The sequence below is a fragment of the Chelonoidis abingdonii genome, chromosome 3 (genome assembly GCF_003597395.2).
Source record: "Chelonoidis abingdonii isolate Lonesome George chromosome 3, CheloAbing_2.0, whole genome shotgun sequence".
In the NCBI taxonomy this organism is placed as follows: Eukaryota; Metazoa; Chordata; order Testudines; family Testudinidae; genus Chelonoidis; species Chelonoidis abingdonii.
Genome location: NC_133771.1, coordinates 57,568,998 through 57,582,931, shown reverse-complemented (window position 1 = coordinate 57,582,931; position 13,934 = coordinate 57,568,998). Strand labels below are relative to the sequence as shown.

The following is a 13,934-nucleotide window of genomic DNA, read 5'->3' as shown; positions in this document are numbered from 1 at the left end:
GGTACAGTAGTCTGGAAAGGTTGAGAACAGCTGCACTAACTCTCATCTACATCACTGCTTCATTCAATGCTAGAACTGATGTTCAGACTGAAGAATTTTAAGGTAAAAGGATGATGATAATCTAATCTGTCTTCCACGTCCGATAGGAAATTATCTAGTACTTCTTATATCAAGCCAAAAAATTCTAGTTGAACTAGAGCATACCTTTTAGAAAGGCATCCAATCTTGATATGAAGACTCAAAGCACTGGAAAACCCACCACTCCCCCTGGTGAATTGTTCCAATGGTTTATTACCCTCACAGTTAAAAATGTGTAACTTACTTCCTAGTTGAATTTTGATGAATTCATCTAGTCATTAGATTTTGTTATGCTATTGTCTGCTGGATTAAAGAACCCTCTAGTGCCAGATATCTTCTCCCTGTGCAGATTATACACTGTGATCAAGAAACTGCTGCAGATATCAGTAGAGTGAGTCACTGTAGATGTTCTTTAGCAAGCTATATACCAGTGGTGGGCAGCTTGCGGCCCAGGAAGTGGCAGCAAGCACGTCCCTGCAGCATGCACTGCTTCCTGCAGCTCCCATTGGCTGGGAATGGTGAACTGCGGCCACTAGGAGCTGTGGGCAGCCATGCCTCTGGACGGTCAATGTAAATAAACTGTCTCATGTCTTGCCAGTGGATTACCTGATGGGCCATGTGCTGCCCATGGACCGCAAGTTGCCCACCACTGCTGTATACCATCTGATTCACCACCATGCCTGATCTGAAATTGTTGTGATACAACTTATCAATTCTGGCTTAAAACTGAATATCAGCTGCGTGCAGAAAGCGAGAGATACAACAAGGCTATAAGAAATGTCAAATATTTTTGAAGTTCCATGAAGATGCTGAACAGTAGCTTCAGAAATATCCTGAATTCTGCCAAGGTTCCATACAACGCAAGAATTGTGCTAGGCAATGTATCCAAACTGAGAGATCTATCAAGACAGCTGCAGAGAAAAGAGTGCATTACCAGAAGCTCACACACTAATGTCACACACAGAACCACAGATTCCAAAGCCAGAAAGGACCATTGTGATCATCTAGTCTGACCTCCTGTATAACACAAACATTGTTGCAGTTCTGTGTATTTTTATCAGTAGTTGTTGATCCAGGAGTATATGCTGGAAAGGCAGAACAGGCCACATATTCCATATCTTTTGGCAATATCAAATTATGTAATGGAAAATGTGTTTGAATCTATGATGTTGATAAACTGGGTGCCAGCTCTGGCCAAGGATATAGATGTTAGTTAAGAACAGAAACTCATAGCTGGAAACCAAACCAGTTCTCGTTGTGTTAGTTTTGTTCAAAATAGGTATTAATCTTATATTAATGTATTCACTGTTTAAACTCTATGAACTGCTTGTAAATTGATGCCTGCATTAATTTAACTTGCAATGTCTGTATTCCATGCTACAAGATAAAAATATAAGTTTGTTTTAGAACTGTAAAAATGCCTGTTCTGAACTTGTGAACTCAGACAGGAAAAGCGGCTTCACTCACCCACCCAGGAGGACTATCAAAATTAAATGGGCCATCAAAGGAGAAAAGCTGTGTTAATTGCCCCCATCCACCATGGAGAAGTATATGCATGAGGCCTTGTCCCATCAGTTGGAATGTCAGAAGAGGGAAATAAAAATAGCTAACATGAAGATTTTTCATCTCTTTCAAGTTTAAACTCTTACAAGGGCTGGAACTAGAAAACAAAAAGCAGAGATCCCTAGGTTTGACCTGTGTTAAGCCTTAAAAAAAGACATTCAGTGCTGAAAGATTGCTATGCTTCTGTCATCTTTAGAATCACAAACTCATTTGTGCATATATGCTTGCTTGCTTGAACCTGTAAAACAATTCTTATTTCTTTTAGCGGCATGGCTGTAGTGGCGGCATAGCTGTGTTGCTAAAAGCCTCGTAGTGTAGCCTTACCCTTAGTTGCAGCATTTTACAGCAAGGCCTTGACCTGGCCCTGGAGTTCTGGGTTAGCACTGACGAGTTCCTTCTCTGTCCCACTCTCACCTTATATACCCCTAAGAAGCAGGCAAGCTGCCTTAACTGGCTTGCTAGTTCCTGATTAGTCATGTCCCCTCCTTGCCTTTCTAGGTCTCTGGGAAGATGTCTACTCTGCAGTAAAACACCCATGGCTGGCCTGGGTCAGCTGACTCTGGCTTAATGGGCTCAGGCTGTGGGTCTATAAAATTGCAGTGTAGATATTCAGGCCTGGGCTGAAGTTCAGCCTCTTGTAAGGTCTGAGACCGTTTCCTGTAGCTATGTTGTAAGGCCTAAGGCCTTTGTCCGCAGCCATATTAGGAGAGCAGCAGCCATTAATCAAGAAGCAGAAAGTTACACCCTCACATTCCATCTAAATTACATTAAAACAAAGTGAGGAGTTCCTGTACATTAAGTGAAATGATGTTAAGCAAATCCAATTTCTCCATAAGAATTAATGTAAATAGGGGGTATAAGTTTTAAACAAAAATTTAACACTGTACACAGTGATGACTGTGAAGCTTGGTTGAGATGGTGAAGTCAGAGAGTGGGATATTTCCCAGGGAATGCCTTACTGCTAAATGATGAACTAGCTTTTGGCTGAGCCCTCAAAGGTTAACCCATTGTTGTTAATGTAGCTTCACACTCTACAAGGCAGCGTGAATGGAGGGAGGGGAGACAACACGGCAGACAGACACACGCACCCTGTGTGTGAGAGAGAGAGAGAGAGATGCATATTGCCCCTTTAAGTACGCTGACCTCACTCTAAGTAAACTGCCTGTTAAGTAGATCAGCAAGTTGAGACAGCAGCTGTTCCCAGGAAGCTCCATCCATCCTGAGTCGTGTCTGGTCATCCCCTCCACCATGGAGATGAGGTAAGTGAGGTGCAGGAGCAGAAGGGGGACACCCTGACATTAGCCCCCTCTCTCTTCCCCCTGCACAGCAAACAGGAGGCTCCCAGGAGCAGCTCCAAGGCAGAGGGCAGGAGCAGGACATGGCAGTTGGAGGAGGGACAGCTGAACTAGGGGCAATTGATGGCCTGCTGGGCAGCTGCCACACTGGGAACTTAGGGGAGCAGGGAACTGATAGGGGGGCTGCCAGTCCACCCTGGTTCCAAGCCTTCACCAGCTAGCTCCAACGGGCTGCTCTTCCTGCAAGTAGTGGACAAAAGCAGGCAGCTGCCAAACGACGTTATAAGGGAGCATTTTAAGGGAGCAACTTTAAATAAGCATGTTCCCTAATTGATCAGCAACGTAACAAAAGAACGTTAACCGGGACAACTTTAAGTGAAGAGTTACTGTAATATCGGGCTATTAAGAAGGCAATCCTGTCCTAATATCACCCACCATCACCAGGTACAGAAACAGATCTTAAGATGATTAAAGAACTTTGTTTGATGGCATTCTGTCTGGCAAGAAATCACTTATCAATAGTTCTGGTTCTGAAATCCCCATTTCTTTATTGTTCTGTCTTTATGGTCCCCACTTCTCTATTGTTTGTCTGTATGATCTCTGTCTGGGTCTTTGATTTTTTCTGTCTGTTACACAATTAGTTTTGCTAGGTGCAAATTAATTAAGGTGGTGGGGTATGATTGGTTAGAGAATTTTGTTACAGCATGCTAGGATTGGTTAGTAAAATTTTAGAAAAATGATTGCTTAAGGTATGGCTAAGCAGGATTCAAGTTTCACTATATAAATCGGGGTCCAAGTAGGAGACCATCTGAAGGAACAGAAGAATAAGAAAAAAGGAAAGACCTGGAAGAAGAACTCACTTCTAAGAAACAGCCTAAGATCAAAGCTGCAAAGAATCCCCTGCATAACCATAACGTGCAGCAACCAGAATCCAGACAAGACTGACCTTACTTGGCCAACAGGGAGAGAGTCTGCCTCCCTGATCAGGATTGGTGAGCATAGCACTGTATGCTTAGCATGTGTATTCTGCTTGGTAATTGTTAATAAATAGAGGATAAGAATATTAGCATGTAAGGCTCTTTCACTGGTAAAAGGTCCTGCAAACCTGCAAAGAGTATGTCCTGAGCCCTAGGAACTTGGTAAAAGCGGGTGCGAGTAAAAGAGAATTTTGTGCGGGTAACATTCTGAGACCCTCCCCTTTCTTGGGATCTCAGCCTGGTCTCCAGCCACAGCCAAATGTCTACACTATAATTTTATAGCCACACAGCCCAAGCCACCTGATCTGAGCCAGCTGTGCATGTTTCATTGCAGTATAGACCTACCTTGGATGACTAAGTCTTGTCAGTAGCACTGTTTGAGTGGATTTTCCTTGAGCAGAGGGGTGTCAGGGCACCTTTGCCTCAAGCGGGGGACTAATAAGGCCTGTAAAACACTGTCACAGTCACATTTGATATTAAGGTTCCATTTACACGTTTTTCAAATGGTTAATAAAGAATTCATAGATGTTTATAAGTAAGTTACAGACAAACAGAAAATATTACAGAGGGTTATAAGCAATCTATAAATATTAACTATTAAACCATCTACTAATCATTTATTAACCCTTAATAAAATATAAATGGAACCTTGACACATCTATAAGTGTGACAGAATTTAATGTGAATAAAACGATCAGTCCCTACAAAGACTGAAGAGGATGATAGTGTCCTTGGACTTGAGAGAACCGAAGATTGCATAGACAGAAATTCCCATTTCCATAGCTCAGAGAGAATTCAATACCACAAACAAAAGAATCAGAATTGTAGGACTGGAAGGGACCTTGAGAGGTCATCCAGTTCAGTCCCCTGCATTCAAGGCAGGAGTAAGTATTATCTAGCCCAGAAGTGGGCAAACTATGGCCCGTCGGCCATATCTGGCCTGCGGGACCCTCCTGCCTGGCCCCTGAGCTCCTGCCCGGGAGGCTAGCCCCCAGGCTCCTTGCTGCTGTTCACCCTCCCCTGGAGCCTCAGCTCGCCCCACAGCCATGCTCTGGGCAGTGGGGCTGTGAGGTCCTGGGGCAGCACAGCTGCAGAGCCTGGCCTGATCTGTTGCACTGTGCTGTGCGGTGGCGTGGCTGGCTCCATCTGGGCGGTGCAGCTGTAGTGCCACCAGTGCTCCAGGCAGCGCAGTAAGGGGGCAGGGAGCGGGGGTGGAGTTGGGGTTGGATAGAGGGCAGGGGAGTTTGGGGTGGTGGTCAGGGGGCAGAGGTGTGGATAGGGGTCAGGGCAGTCAGAGGGTGGGGAACAGGGGGGTTGAATGGGGGCAGGGGTTCCAGGGGGACAATTGGGAATGAGAAGAGGGGTTGGATGGGGCAGTGGGGGGCAGAGGGTCTGGAGGCAGTCAGGGGACAGGGAAAAGGAGTGGTTGAATGGGACAGTGGGGGCAGTCAGTTGTGGGGGTTCTGGGGGTGGATAGAGGATGGGAGTCAGGCCACGACCCCCTCCCGAAACCAGCCCTGCATACAATTTCCGAAACCGGATGCGGTCCTCAGGCCAAAAAAAGTTTGCCCACCCCTGATCCAGACCATCCGTGACAGATGTTTGTCTAACCTGTTTTCAAAATTCCATAATGACTGAGATTCCACAGCCTTAATTTATAAGGGGCAGGGGAGATTGCAGTCAGAGGCTTGCTATGTGAAAGAGGTCACCAGTGCAAAAGTTTGAGAACCACTGTTTTATGTACTTGAAAACTTACGTCCCTCCTCAGACTTCTCTTCTCCAGACTAAACACCACCCCCCCGCCAATATTGCCTCATAGGTCATGTTTTCTAGACCTTTAATCATTGTTCTTGCTCTTCCCTGGACTTTCTTCAATTTGTCCATATCTCTCCCGAAATGTGGCATCCAGAACTGGACACAATGCTCCAGTTGAAGCCTAATCAGCCTGGAGAAAAGCAGAATCATTACTTCTCGTGTCTTGCTTACAACACTCCTGTTAATACATCCCAGAATGTTTGCTTTTTTTGTTTGCAAGAATGTTACACTGTAGACTCATATTTAGCTTGTGATCCAGTATGATTCCCAGGTCCCTTTCTGCAGTACTCCTTCCTAGGCAGTCATTTCCCATTTTGTATGTGGGCAACTGATTGTTCCTTCCTAAATGGAGTGCTTTAGGTTTGCCCTAGTTACTTCAGACCATTTCTCCAGTTTGTCCAGATCATTTTGAATTTTAAGCCTATCCTCCAAAGCACTTGCAATCCCTCTGAGCTTGGTATTGTCCACAAACTTTATAAGTGTACTCTCTATGCCATTAACTAAATCAATGATGAAAATACGGAACAGAACCGGACCCAGAACTGATCCCTGCGGGACTCCACTTGATATGCCCTTCCAGCTTGACTGTGAACCACTGATAACTACTCTTTGGGAACCGTTTTCCAACCAGTTATGCACCTACCTTATAGTAGGTCCATCTAGGTTGTATTTCCTGGTTTGTTTATGAGAAGGTCGTGCAAGACACTATCAAAAGCCTTACTACAGTCTTCAGTAATTCAGAGCCACAGTTTGGGGGAGCAGGGTTTAGAGAGAGAAGCTTCCCAGTTCACTCTCAGAGTACAGTTGCTCTCCCTGGACATGAAGGTGGGCAGGGTCAGGCCTCTGGTCTCCCAGGCAAGTCTTATTCACAGTCCTAGTTCTCTCCCTGTGGATACTTCTGCTTCAGCAGCTACTAACTGATTGTTTTCTTACAACCAACCTCTCCTTTACTCACCCACACAGCCTGACTACCAGAGGTCCCTTTTAAGCAGGTCCTCCAGAGGGAGCATGCCAGGCAAGTGTTGAGGGGCAGGGCCTTTTGAGCCCACTACCTTTCCACTACTCTTGTAACCTTATTGTGGTCTCTGTAAAGTCATCATACATACATAAAAGACGAACAATCCTACCAATGAGATCTGCACAGTCTCAAGGGAGTAGTAGTGTCTTCTGGGCTCAGGATGGTACTTGTGCTGTGAATGGAGATTATAAAGAGTATGCAATGCTCCTTTTTCTTCCCATCTGACCTTAGGCATAAGTTTAGACAGCAAAATGATGAATGTTTTTATTCATATAAGCATGGGCTTCTTTTAATCTTGCTAAACTATTTACATTACTAATACATTTCAAGAGTAAATCCATCTTGCAGAACCAAATGTGCTGCGTAGTGCATATTTTGCTGCTTTTAGAGAGCTTATATCACTCAAAACCTTCCTTTTTTCAAAAATCATTGAAATATTTAATAGGTTGTCAGTCCATAATGTAGCCTATACCCATTAGCATAAAAATTAGGTTAGTTCATTTACAACCATCTGAAAGTCAGATATTGCAAATTTACAACAATCAGCAATTCAGTATTTTCAAAATTTCGTTTATGGAGCATATATACATTATCATGAACGAAAATATCATGGACAAAAGAAGCGATTACTGTCAAATTCTTCATAGGAAGGAGGGTAGGAAAAAACAAAACCAAACTGTCTAAGTAGCATCCATTTTCATCTTTTATACTGACCTCAAATAATTTGCTACTAATTACTGACAATCAGATGGTTGCAGGGCAGGCTCCAGGCACCAGCTTATCAAGCAGGTGCTTGGGGTGGCAACTGGGAGCGGGGTGGCACTTTCAGGTATTTGGCGGCAATTCAGCAGAGGGTCCCTCATTCCCTCTGGGAGCAAAGGACTGTCCGCTGAATTTCCACAGACCACGATCACGGCTTTTTTTTTTTTTTTTTTGCTGCTTGGGGCGGCAAAACCCCTGGAGCCGGCCCTGGATGATTGTTGGGCGCTTTAGGTTTGCTACAGTGAAATAAGGGATTAGCAAACATCACATGAAATGTAAATATACACTGTCAGTAATTGTTTTTATGCAATAAAAGTTTTTGCAATTATTTTTACTAATCTGCTCAATTTATCTTTAACCCAAAGAGCATGCCTGTGCCAAAGGATGAGGGGCTCCCTCATATCTAGCAGTGATTCTCAGCTGGCCTGACCAGCTCAATGTATCCCAACTCACGTTGTCATAAACTGTATCAAAAAGATGTCATGGAAGGTATGCTAGAATGACATGCTAGTCATTAATATTATTGCATTGTGTATGTACAAGTGAGGTATGGAAAATTATAGCTATGTGCTAGAAATATGTTCTTAAAATGTTTTTGGAAGGTAGGGCATAAGGCACCCTGCCCTAGACAAAGGAACATGGTTCTGCCTGCTTGAATGTGTCTCCAATGTATACTGAGCAAAGAAAGATAGATGTACATTTGCATAAAAGGCAAACAAAGCCATCAGACTAGTTTGTGAGGGAGATAACCACTTAACTATCATAGTGGCAAGGAGGAAACTGCAAAAATTAACATCGACTCAACTCCCAGGTGGAGACAGCAAACTGAGTCCCTAGGAGGGCTTCCTGCCTTGACAAAAGAAACTGTGAGGATATAAGCAGAGAGAGAGAGCCATTTTGGCATATTTCACCTGAGGAGGCAATGAAACCATGTACTTTAAGCTCTGTGTTGTATCCTGGCTAAGGACTGGGCAACCATGCTGGAAGAACAACTGTGATGAGAAAACTACTCCAAACAAAACTTTGTTAAGTTAGGTTTTAGTCATAGAAACATTTTTTTATTTTTGTTTGTTTGTAACCATTTCTATCCCAATTCCTTCTACTTGGTATCAGCTGAATGCAAGTTCTTTGTTAATAAAGTTAATCTTGTTTTATTACATAACCATCTCAGTGCAGTGTTTCAAACTGAAGAGTAAAATCCTCAGCCAAACCAACAGGCTGGTGCTAGGTACTGTCTATTTAAAGAAGCAGCAAACTTGAAAAAAAGGTTTTGTGAAGGACTAAGCACTGCAGAAGAGATGGTTTTGGGGAGACTGGGAATTGGAAGGCTACTGGTGTCACCGCACAAAGACTAGCCAGGCTGATAGCAGCCAGAGTGAAGTCATTGTGCTATAAGCAGACTGCTGGTGGCAGGGATCTAAGCTGCACAGTACAGAAGCACCTAAGGCTACAGGGCAGGTGGTGACATAACCCCTTAATTGTTTGGATGAACCCCCCCAAAGCGTCACAGTATGTCATTATTCAGACAATTTACATCCTGCATAGGTTTGTGGTTAATTTTTTTAAAACAGTTCTTGACATGCTTTAACCTAGCAGTTTCAGATTTAAAATTTAGTTCACTTTTAATTTAATATTCTGACAATTCAGCTCTAACTTGTTCTGAAATGGAAAAGGACTACAATACTCAGGAAAACTGATCACAGTTTTGGGGAGACAATAAAGCTGCAGTAAACTGAGCAAGGACCCAAACAATCAACATTAACTCTGGATACCAAAGAAAGATTACTGAATGCAATTACAGCATTCATGTCAGGGAAGGAACAACTTCTTCTGATAATTTAGGCAAATTACTTAGAAAAATTGAGTTTATACCTGTTTTTATCATGGAAACCACAGGAAGTAAGTGTTTTATTAAACAGTTTATCCTAATGCAAGATGACTTTTACAATTCCCCCCCACCCCCGAAGAATCTAAACTGTAAAAATTTACATAGACAAAAATATTTTGGAAAAAGCTACACTTCTAACAGACAAAATGTGAAGTCAGAGAAAGAGCCAAGTATGTACGATATTTCCATTTTTATTTTGGGTCATTGCTGACTTTCTACTATGTATAGTTTTAGCAATTTACAGATGGGAAGTGATTGCATAGAAAGCCTCTGACAATCATTTTCTTTATTGGAGCATGCACATGGAAATCCTCCAAGACTGCACATCTCTGCAGGCAAAGAAGCAAATACCTTCTTAAATACCATTCACAATTTGGAACCCCCAAAGACTTAATGGGTGCCATGCACTACCTTGGATAAAAAACTGACCGACAAACCATTTTGACTGACAGCATAAGAATAGCCTGATCTCTAGATCTTGCTCAAATGACTCACTCCTGAGGCACACCAAATTTCAGAAAAATCTGACTAAGCATGTTGAGTTTAGAGGACTTTGTGTAAAGGTCAAGGACTTTGTGTAAGGTAATGCAACCTTAACTATAGTGGCACTGCTGCACCACTATTCTGGTAGCAACACTCAGTCACTTCCAGATTCCGTTGGAATTAAATTGATAACCTGATGGTGGAAGCTCTTTATTCCAAAACCAACCATCAGAGCCATCCAGTCTCCTATTATATTGTTCTATTTTAAAATGTAGCTATCAGTAGTAGGCTCCAAAATTCAAATTGTAATTAAACTTAATTTTAAAATATATTTCACAATTTATTTCTGATGCAAAGAGCTTCTCATTTTATAATTTCAGACTGCTGGGTTTCAACAAATGGGTAAAATATAATTTTTTTTTACCATTTTAAAAGTAAAAAATATAATTACAATAAGTTGTATGAGGAAGTTTAGGTGATACTGAAATTGAATTATCAGATTCTTAGAGAAGTTACTCGCTGTTCTCTGCCTAGTACTACCAGCATGAAATGCTCATTCCATTTCATACTCATCTTACTACAGATAAAACCACTGAGATGTATTTGTATTGTTGAACTGCATTAGTATGTTCTTAATCCCAACTGTCCTATTAACTTTCATAAACAATCTTTTCAATTAGTAATTGAATTTAAGTCATATAAACCTGAGGTTCAATTCCATTCATAATATTGTACCGCTCCACCCCTAAATTAGCAAATTTTCACCCTGAGTGATAAACAGGCTGGCAGATTCTTAAAAAGCAAACTGCACTAATTTACAGCTTGGAAGGCCCAGGGGGCTTCATTCATAGGCCAAAAATTCCTTTAGCCTGGGTCCAGCACTTCCCCTCAGCTCAGTTTTATGTTCCTCATGCATTTCCAGGAATCTTCTTGGGTGGGGAGTTGGTGACGAACCACAATGATGTCACTCTCCTGCCTTAAATAGCTTTTGTATATGCTTTGTCTCAAAGCTTGATTCCCACGCCAGTCAGTGGAAAAACACTGGTATCCCAAGACGGAGTCCAGCACCAGGTGACCGGGTCACATGTGCCTGTAGTGTCTCAGCAGCCATAACTCAGAGGCTGTTTATAGCATCCTTTCAGGAAGGTCTCCCTCTCTTTCCCCCTGGTGTGAAATAAGCTTCTTATAAGGCCTATTGTTCTCCCTAATGGTTTATTAACTTGAATGGGCCCTTCCCAGCCAGCCATCTAGACTGAGTCTTTTGTCTAGTGGGTGTTCCCCATGTCTAAACACATTTGAAACACAGATACATAGTCAATATTTCTCACTTCACATACAAAAATGATACATGCATATTAGTAGGACAATCCTATTCAGTAAATCATAACTCTCAATAGCTTACATGACCTATCTTACATAAATAAATCATAGTTATTTCACAATCATATCATATATCATCTCTATGAAGAATATGGAGTGTAGTGTCACACTTACCTTTTCCCCAGGAACACCAGAAACACCATTTTCTCCTTTAACACCCACTTCACCCTAAAAGATAAATTGCATATTTAGAGATCTAAGTTTTCTGAGTTTGCCTTGCTACCAAGGCAACATGTTATTAACACATTGTTTATTTCCCATGTATATATAGTTCTGTTTTCTATCAAACTTTACAAGATATCACAAAATAGTGCTCTCATTGTGAGAGCATTGTTTAGTGAAAATATGAGCTATGTAAACTTGGGGAAAAAACCTGATGGCATAATATTAAAAACCTCACTTAAAGAAAAGCAATTCAGAATTAAGGCCCAGTAAACACTTTATACATATGCTTAACTTTGTTACCCCAAGCACTCCCATTAATTTCAGTCATTGTAATACCACGGTTATTGTGGTATTAAAGTTGTACCTCTGAGTGGGCACTTCTGTCATAATTTGCATTATAATGAAAAAGGTGAGATTTGTATTTTTCTACATTGCAGATGCATGAGGGCAAGATTTGTATTTCTGTAACAGGGTTATGTATATACAAACATCAGTACCTAGTACCTTCACTCCTCATTAGGATATATCAGAAAAAATGAGTGTGTTTTAACCACAGAATCATAGAAGATTAGGGTTGAAAGAGACCTCAGGAGGTCATCTAATCCAACACCCTACTCAAAGAAGGACCAACACCAACTAAATCATCCCAGCCAGGGCTTTGTCAAGCCAGGCCTTAAAAATCTCTCAGGATGGAAATTTCACCACCTCCCTAGGTAACCCAGCTAAGCTCCATCCTCTTTGGAACCCCACTTCAGGTAGGTGAAGGCTGCTATCAAATCCCCCCTCTCTCTTCTCTTCTGCAAACTAAACAACCTCAGTCCCCTCAGCCTCTCCTTGTAAGTCATCAGTTTTCTCATTTTATAGAAGGTTTCAAAAATATAGGGGCCAAAATCCTACTGTCCTAAAACAAAACTCCCTTTCATTGCTGCATTTAGCCCAGTGTCTACATATATGCTACATGCAGCTAATATTTCTACTGCTAGCAGCTCACTTCTGTAGCTAGTATTTCTTCTTTTTTAAGATGCTAATAGTCAGGGGCAAAAGAAGTTCTCACTAAACTGGAATATCCATACCTCATGCTAACAAGTCCTTTAAGGTTAAATTCATCTACTCCCCATACTTAAAAACAAGTATAAAATTTGTTGGGGATTACTAAAAGATTTATTGGACTAATCCTCAGCTAGTGTACAGTGGCATACCTCACTAACTTCAATGCTTCTAGGGCAATTTATAATAACTGAGAATCTAGATCATTTTTTTTAAAAAAAAAGTGAAGAAAACAACACACTTAACTTCCTTAGTAATTTCAAGTATGACAATCTGTAAAGTGTTGAAATTAAAATGAGGGAAGATAACAAAAACACTGAATCAATATTAGATACTTTAATAATCACAAATGAAAAGTTTTTCTACTCTTATCTAAAAAAGAAACTTTTTTCCTAGCAGTCAACAGGTCAATTCCACAGCCTCTTTTCAGTCAATAGCACATAAGACAGTGATCCCACTGATTTCAATGGCATTACTCACATAAGTGCTACTCAGTGGGAGAAAAAATTACAGAATTAGACACCAAGTAAAGAAAAGAAAAAAAGTTTAGTTCATGTCTTCTGGTTATCAGTTTCTAAAAGCAGGAGATTTCTCCAGGTGACTACTACTTGAACTTTGATGTGAACCTACTTGGTTGCGTATAACCCTTGCCCTTGTCTTTGTCTTTGTCTCTTCCTCTCTTGCCACAGCATCCATTCACAGAAATGACTGCACCTGCACAAGCCAGCTGGCAACTCTTATTTAATGACATGTGAGTGGGATCAGCAAATCAAGCAAAATGAGTTACACATGTGTATTCAGCTGCATTCCATGCAAAAATTCAAATCCAGTGAATTGAAGCAATGATTAGTTTTTTTTCATATTGAAATTGCCTTGAATAAGTTATGTTAAATTAGTTCAATCCCAACAGCAGAATAAAATCTTCAGTATGTGAATGACAAACAGCTACTGGCACTATGAGAGGGTGAACAGGAGGAATGACTCATGTTTCCTTGCCTAATCACCCACATCATACTTTGCTTCCTGTGCCTCTTTCAGCTAAGAGAGACCAGAACCATTTTATATTCAGCAGAATATTTTATATATTATATGCTATAAATTCATAGTTCTATATGCTACTTATGTAAAAAAAAAGCTCTAAGACTTACTAACTAGTCAACCATGGTAAATTTACACAGCTGTTTCAGAACAGTAGATAGACTTTCCTCCTAAAGACCTTAAGACAACTATATTCCATAGCAAATTGGATTATGAAGTTATTCCTGTATCATATAACTGTGATTTTAATAATCAGAGTGCAAAGCGTACAGATTATACTTTGTTATATTCCCTATATAAAATGACTGAGCTTTCGTACAGATATCAGGAGAGACTAAATAGCAGAAAAAAGAATCAGTAGGGGTATGAATGGACAAATGGATAGGAAGGTGGATAGAAAGCTGGCTAGATCATCAGAGTCAACA

General features: G+C 41.2%; 1 protein-coding gene across 1 annotated transcript in view; it reads right to left on the bottom strand.

The window, feature by feature from the left end:
• The window catches only part of COL19A1 (collagen type XIX alpha 1 chain), a 335,594-nt gene that overhangs the window by 262,747 nt on the left and 58,913 nt on the right, over window positions 1-13,934 (bottom strand). Inside the window, exon 9 of the mRNA XM_075063425.1 lies at window positions 11,374-11,427. Coding sequence (XP_074919526.1) covers window positions 11,374-11,427 — 54 coding nt within the window. The remainder of the gene's footprint in view (window positions 1-11,373; window positions 11,428-13,934) is intronic.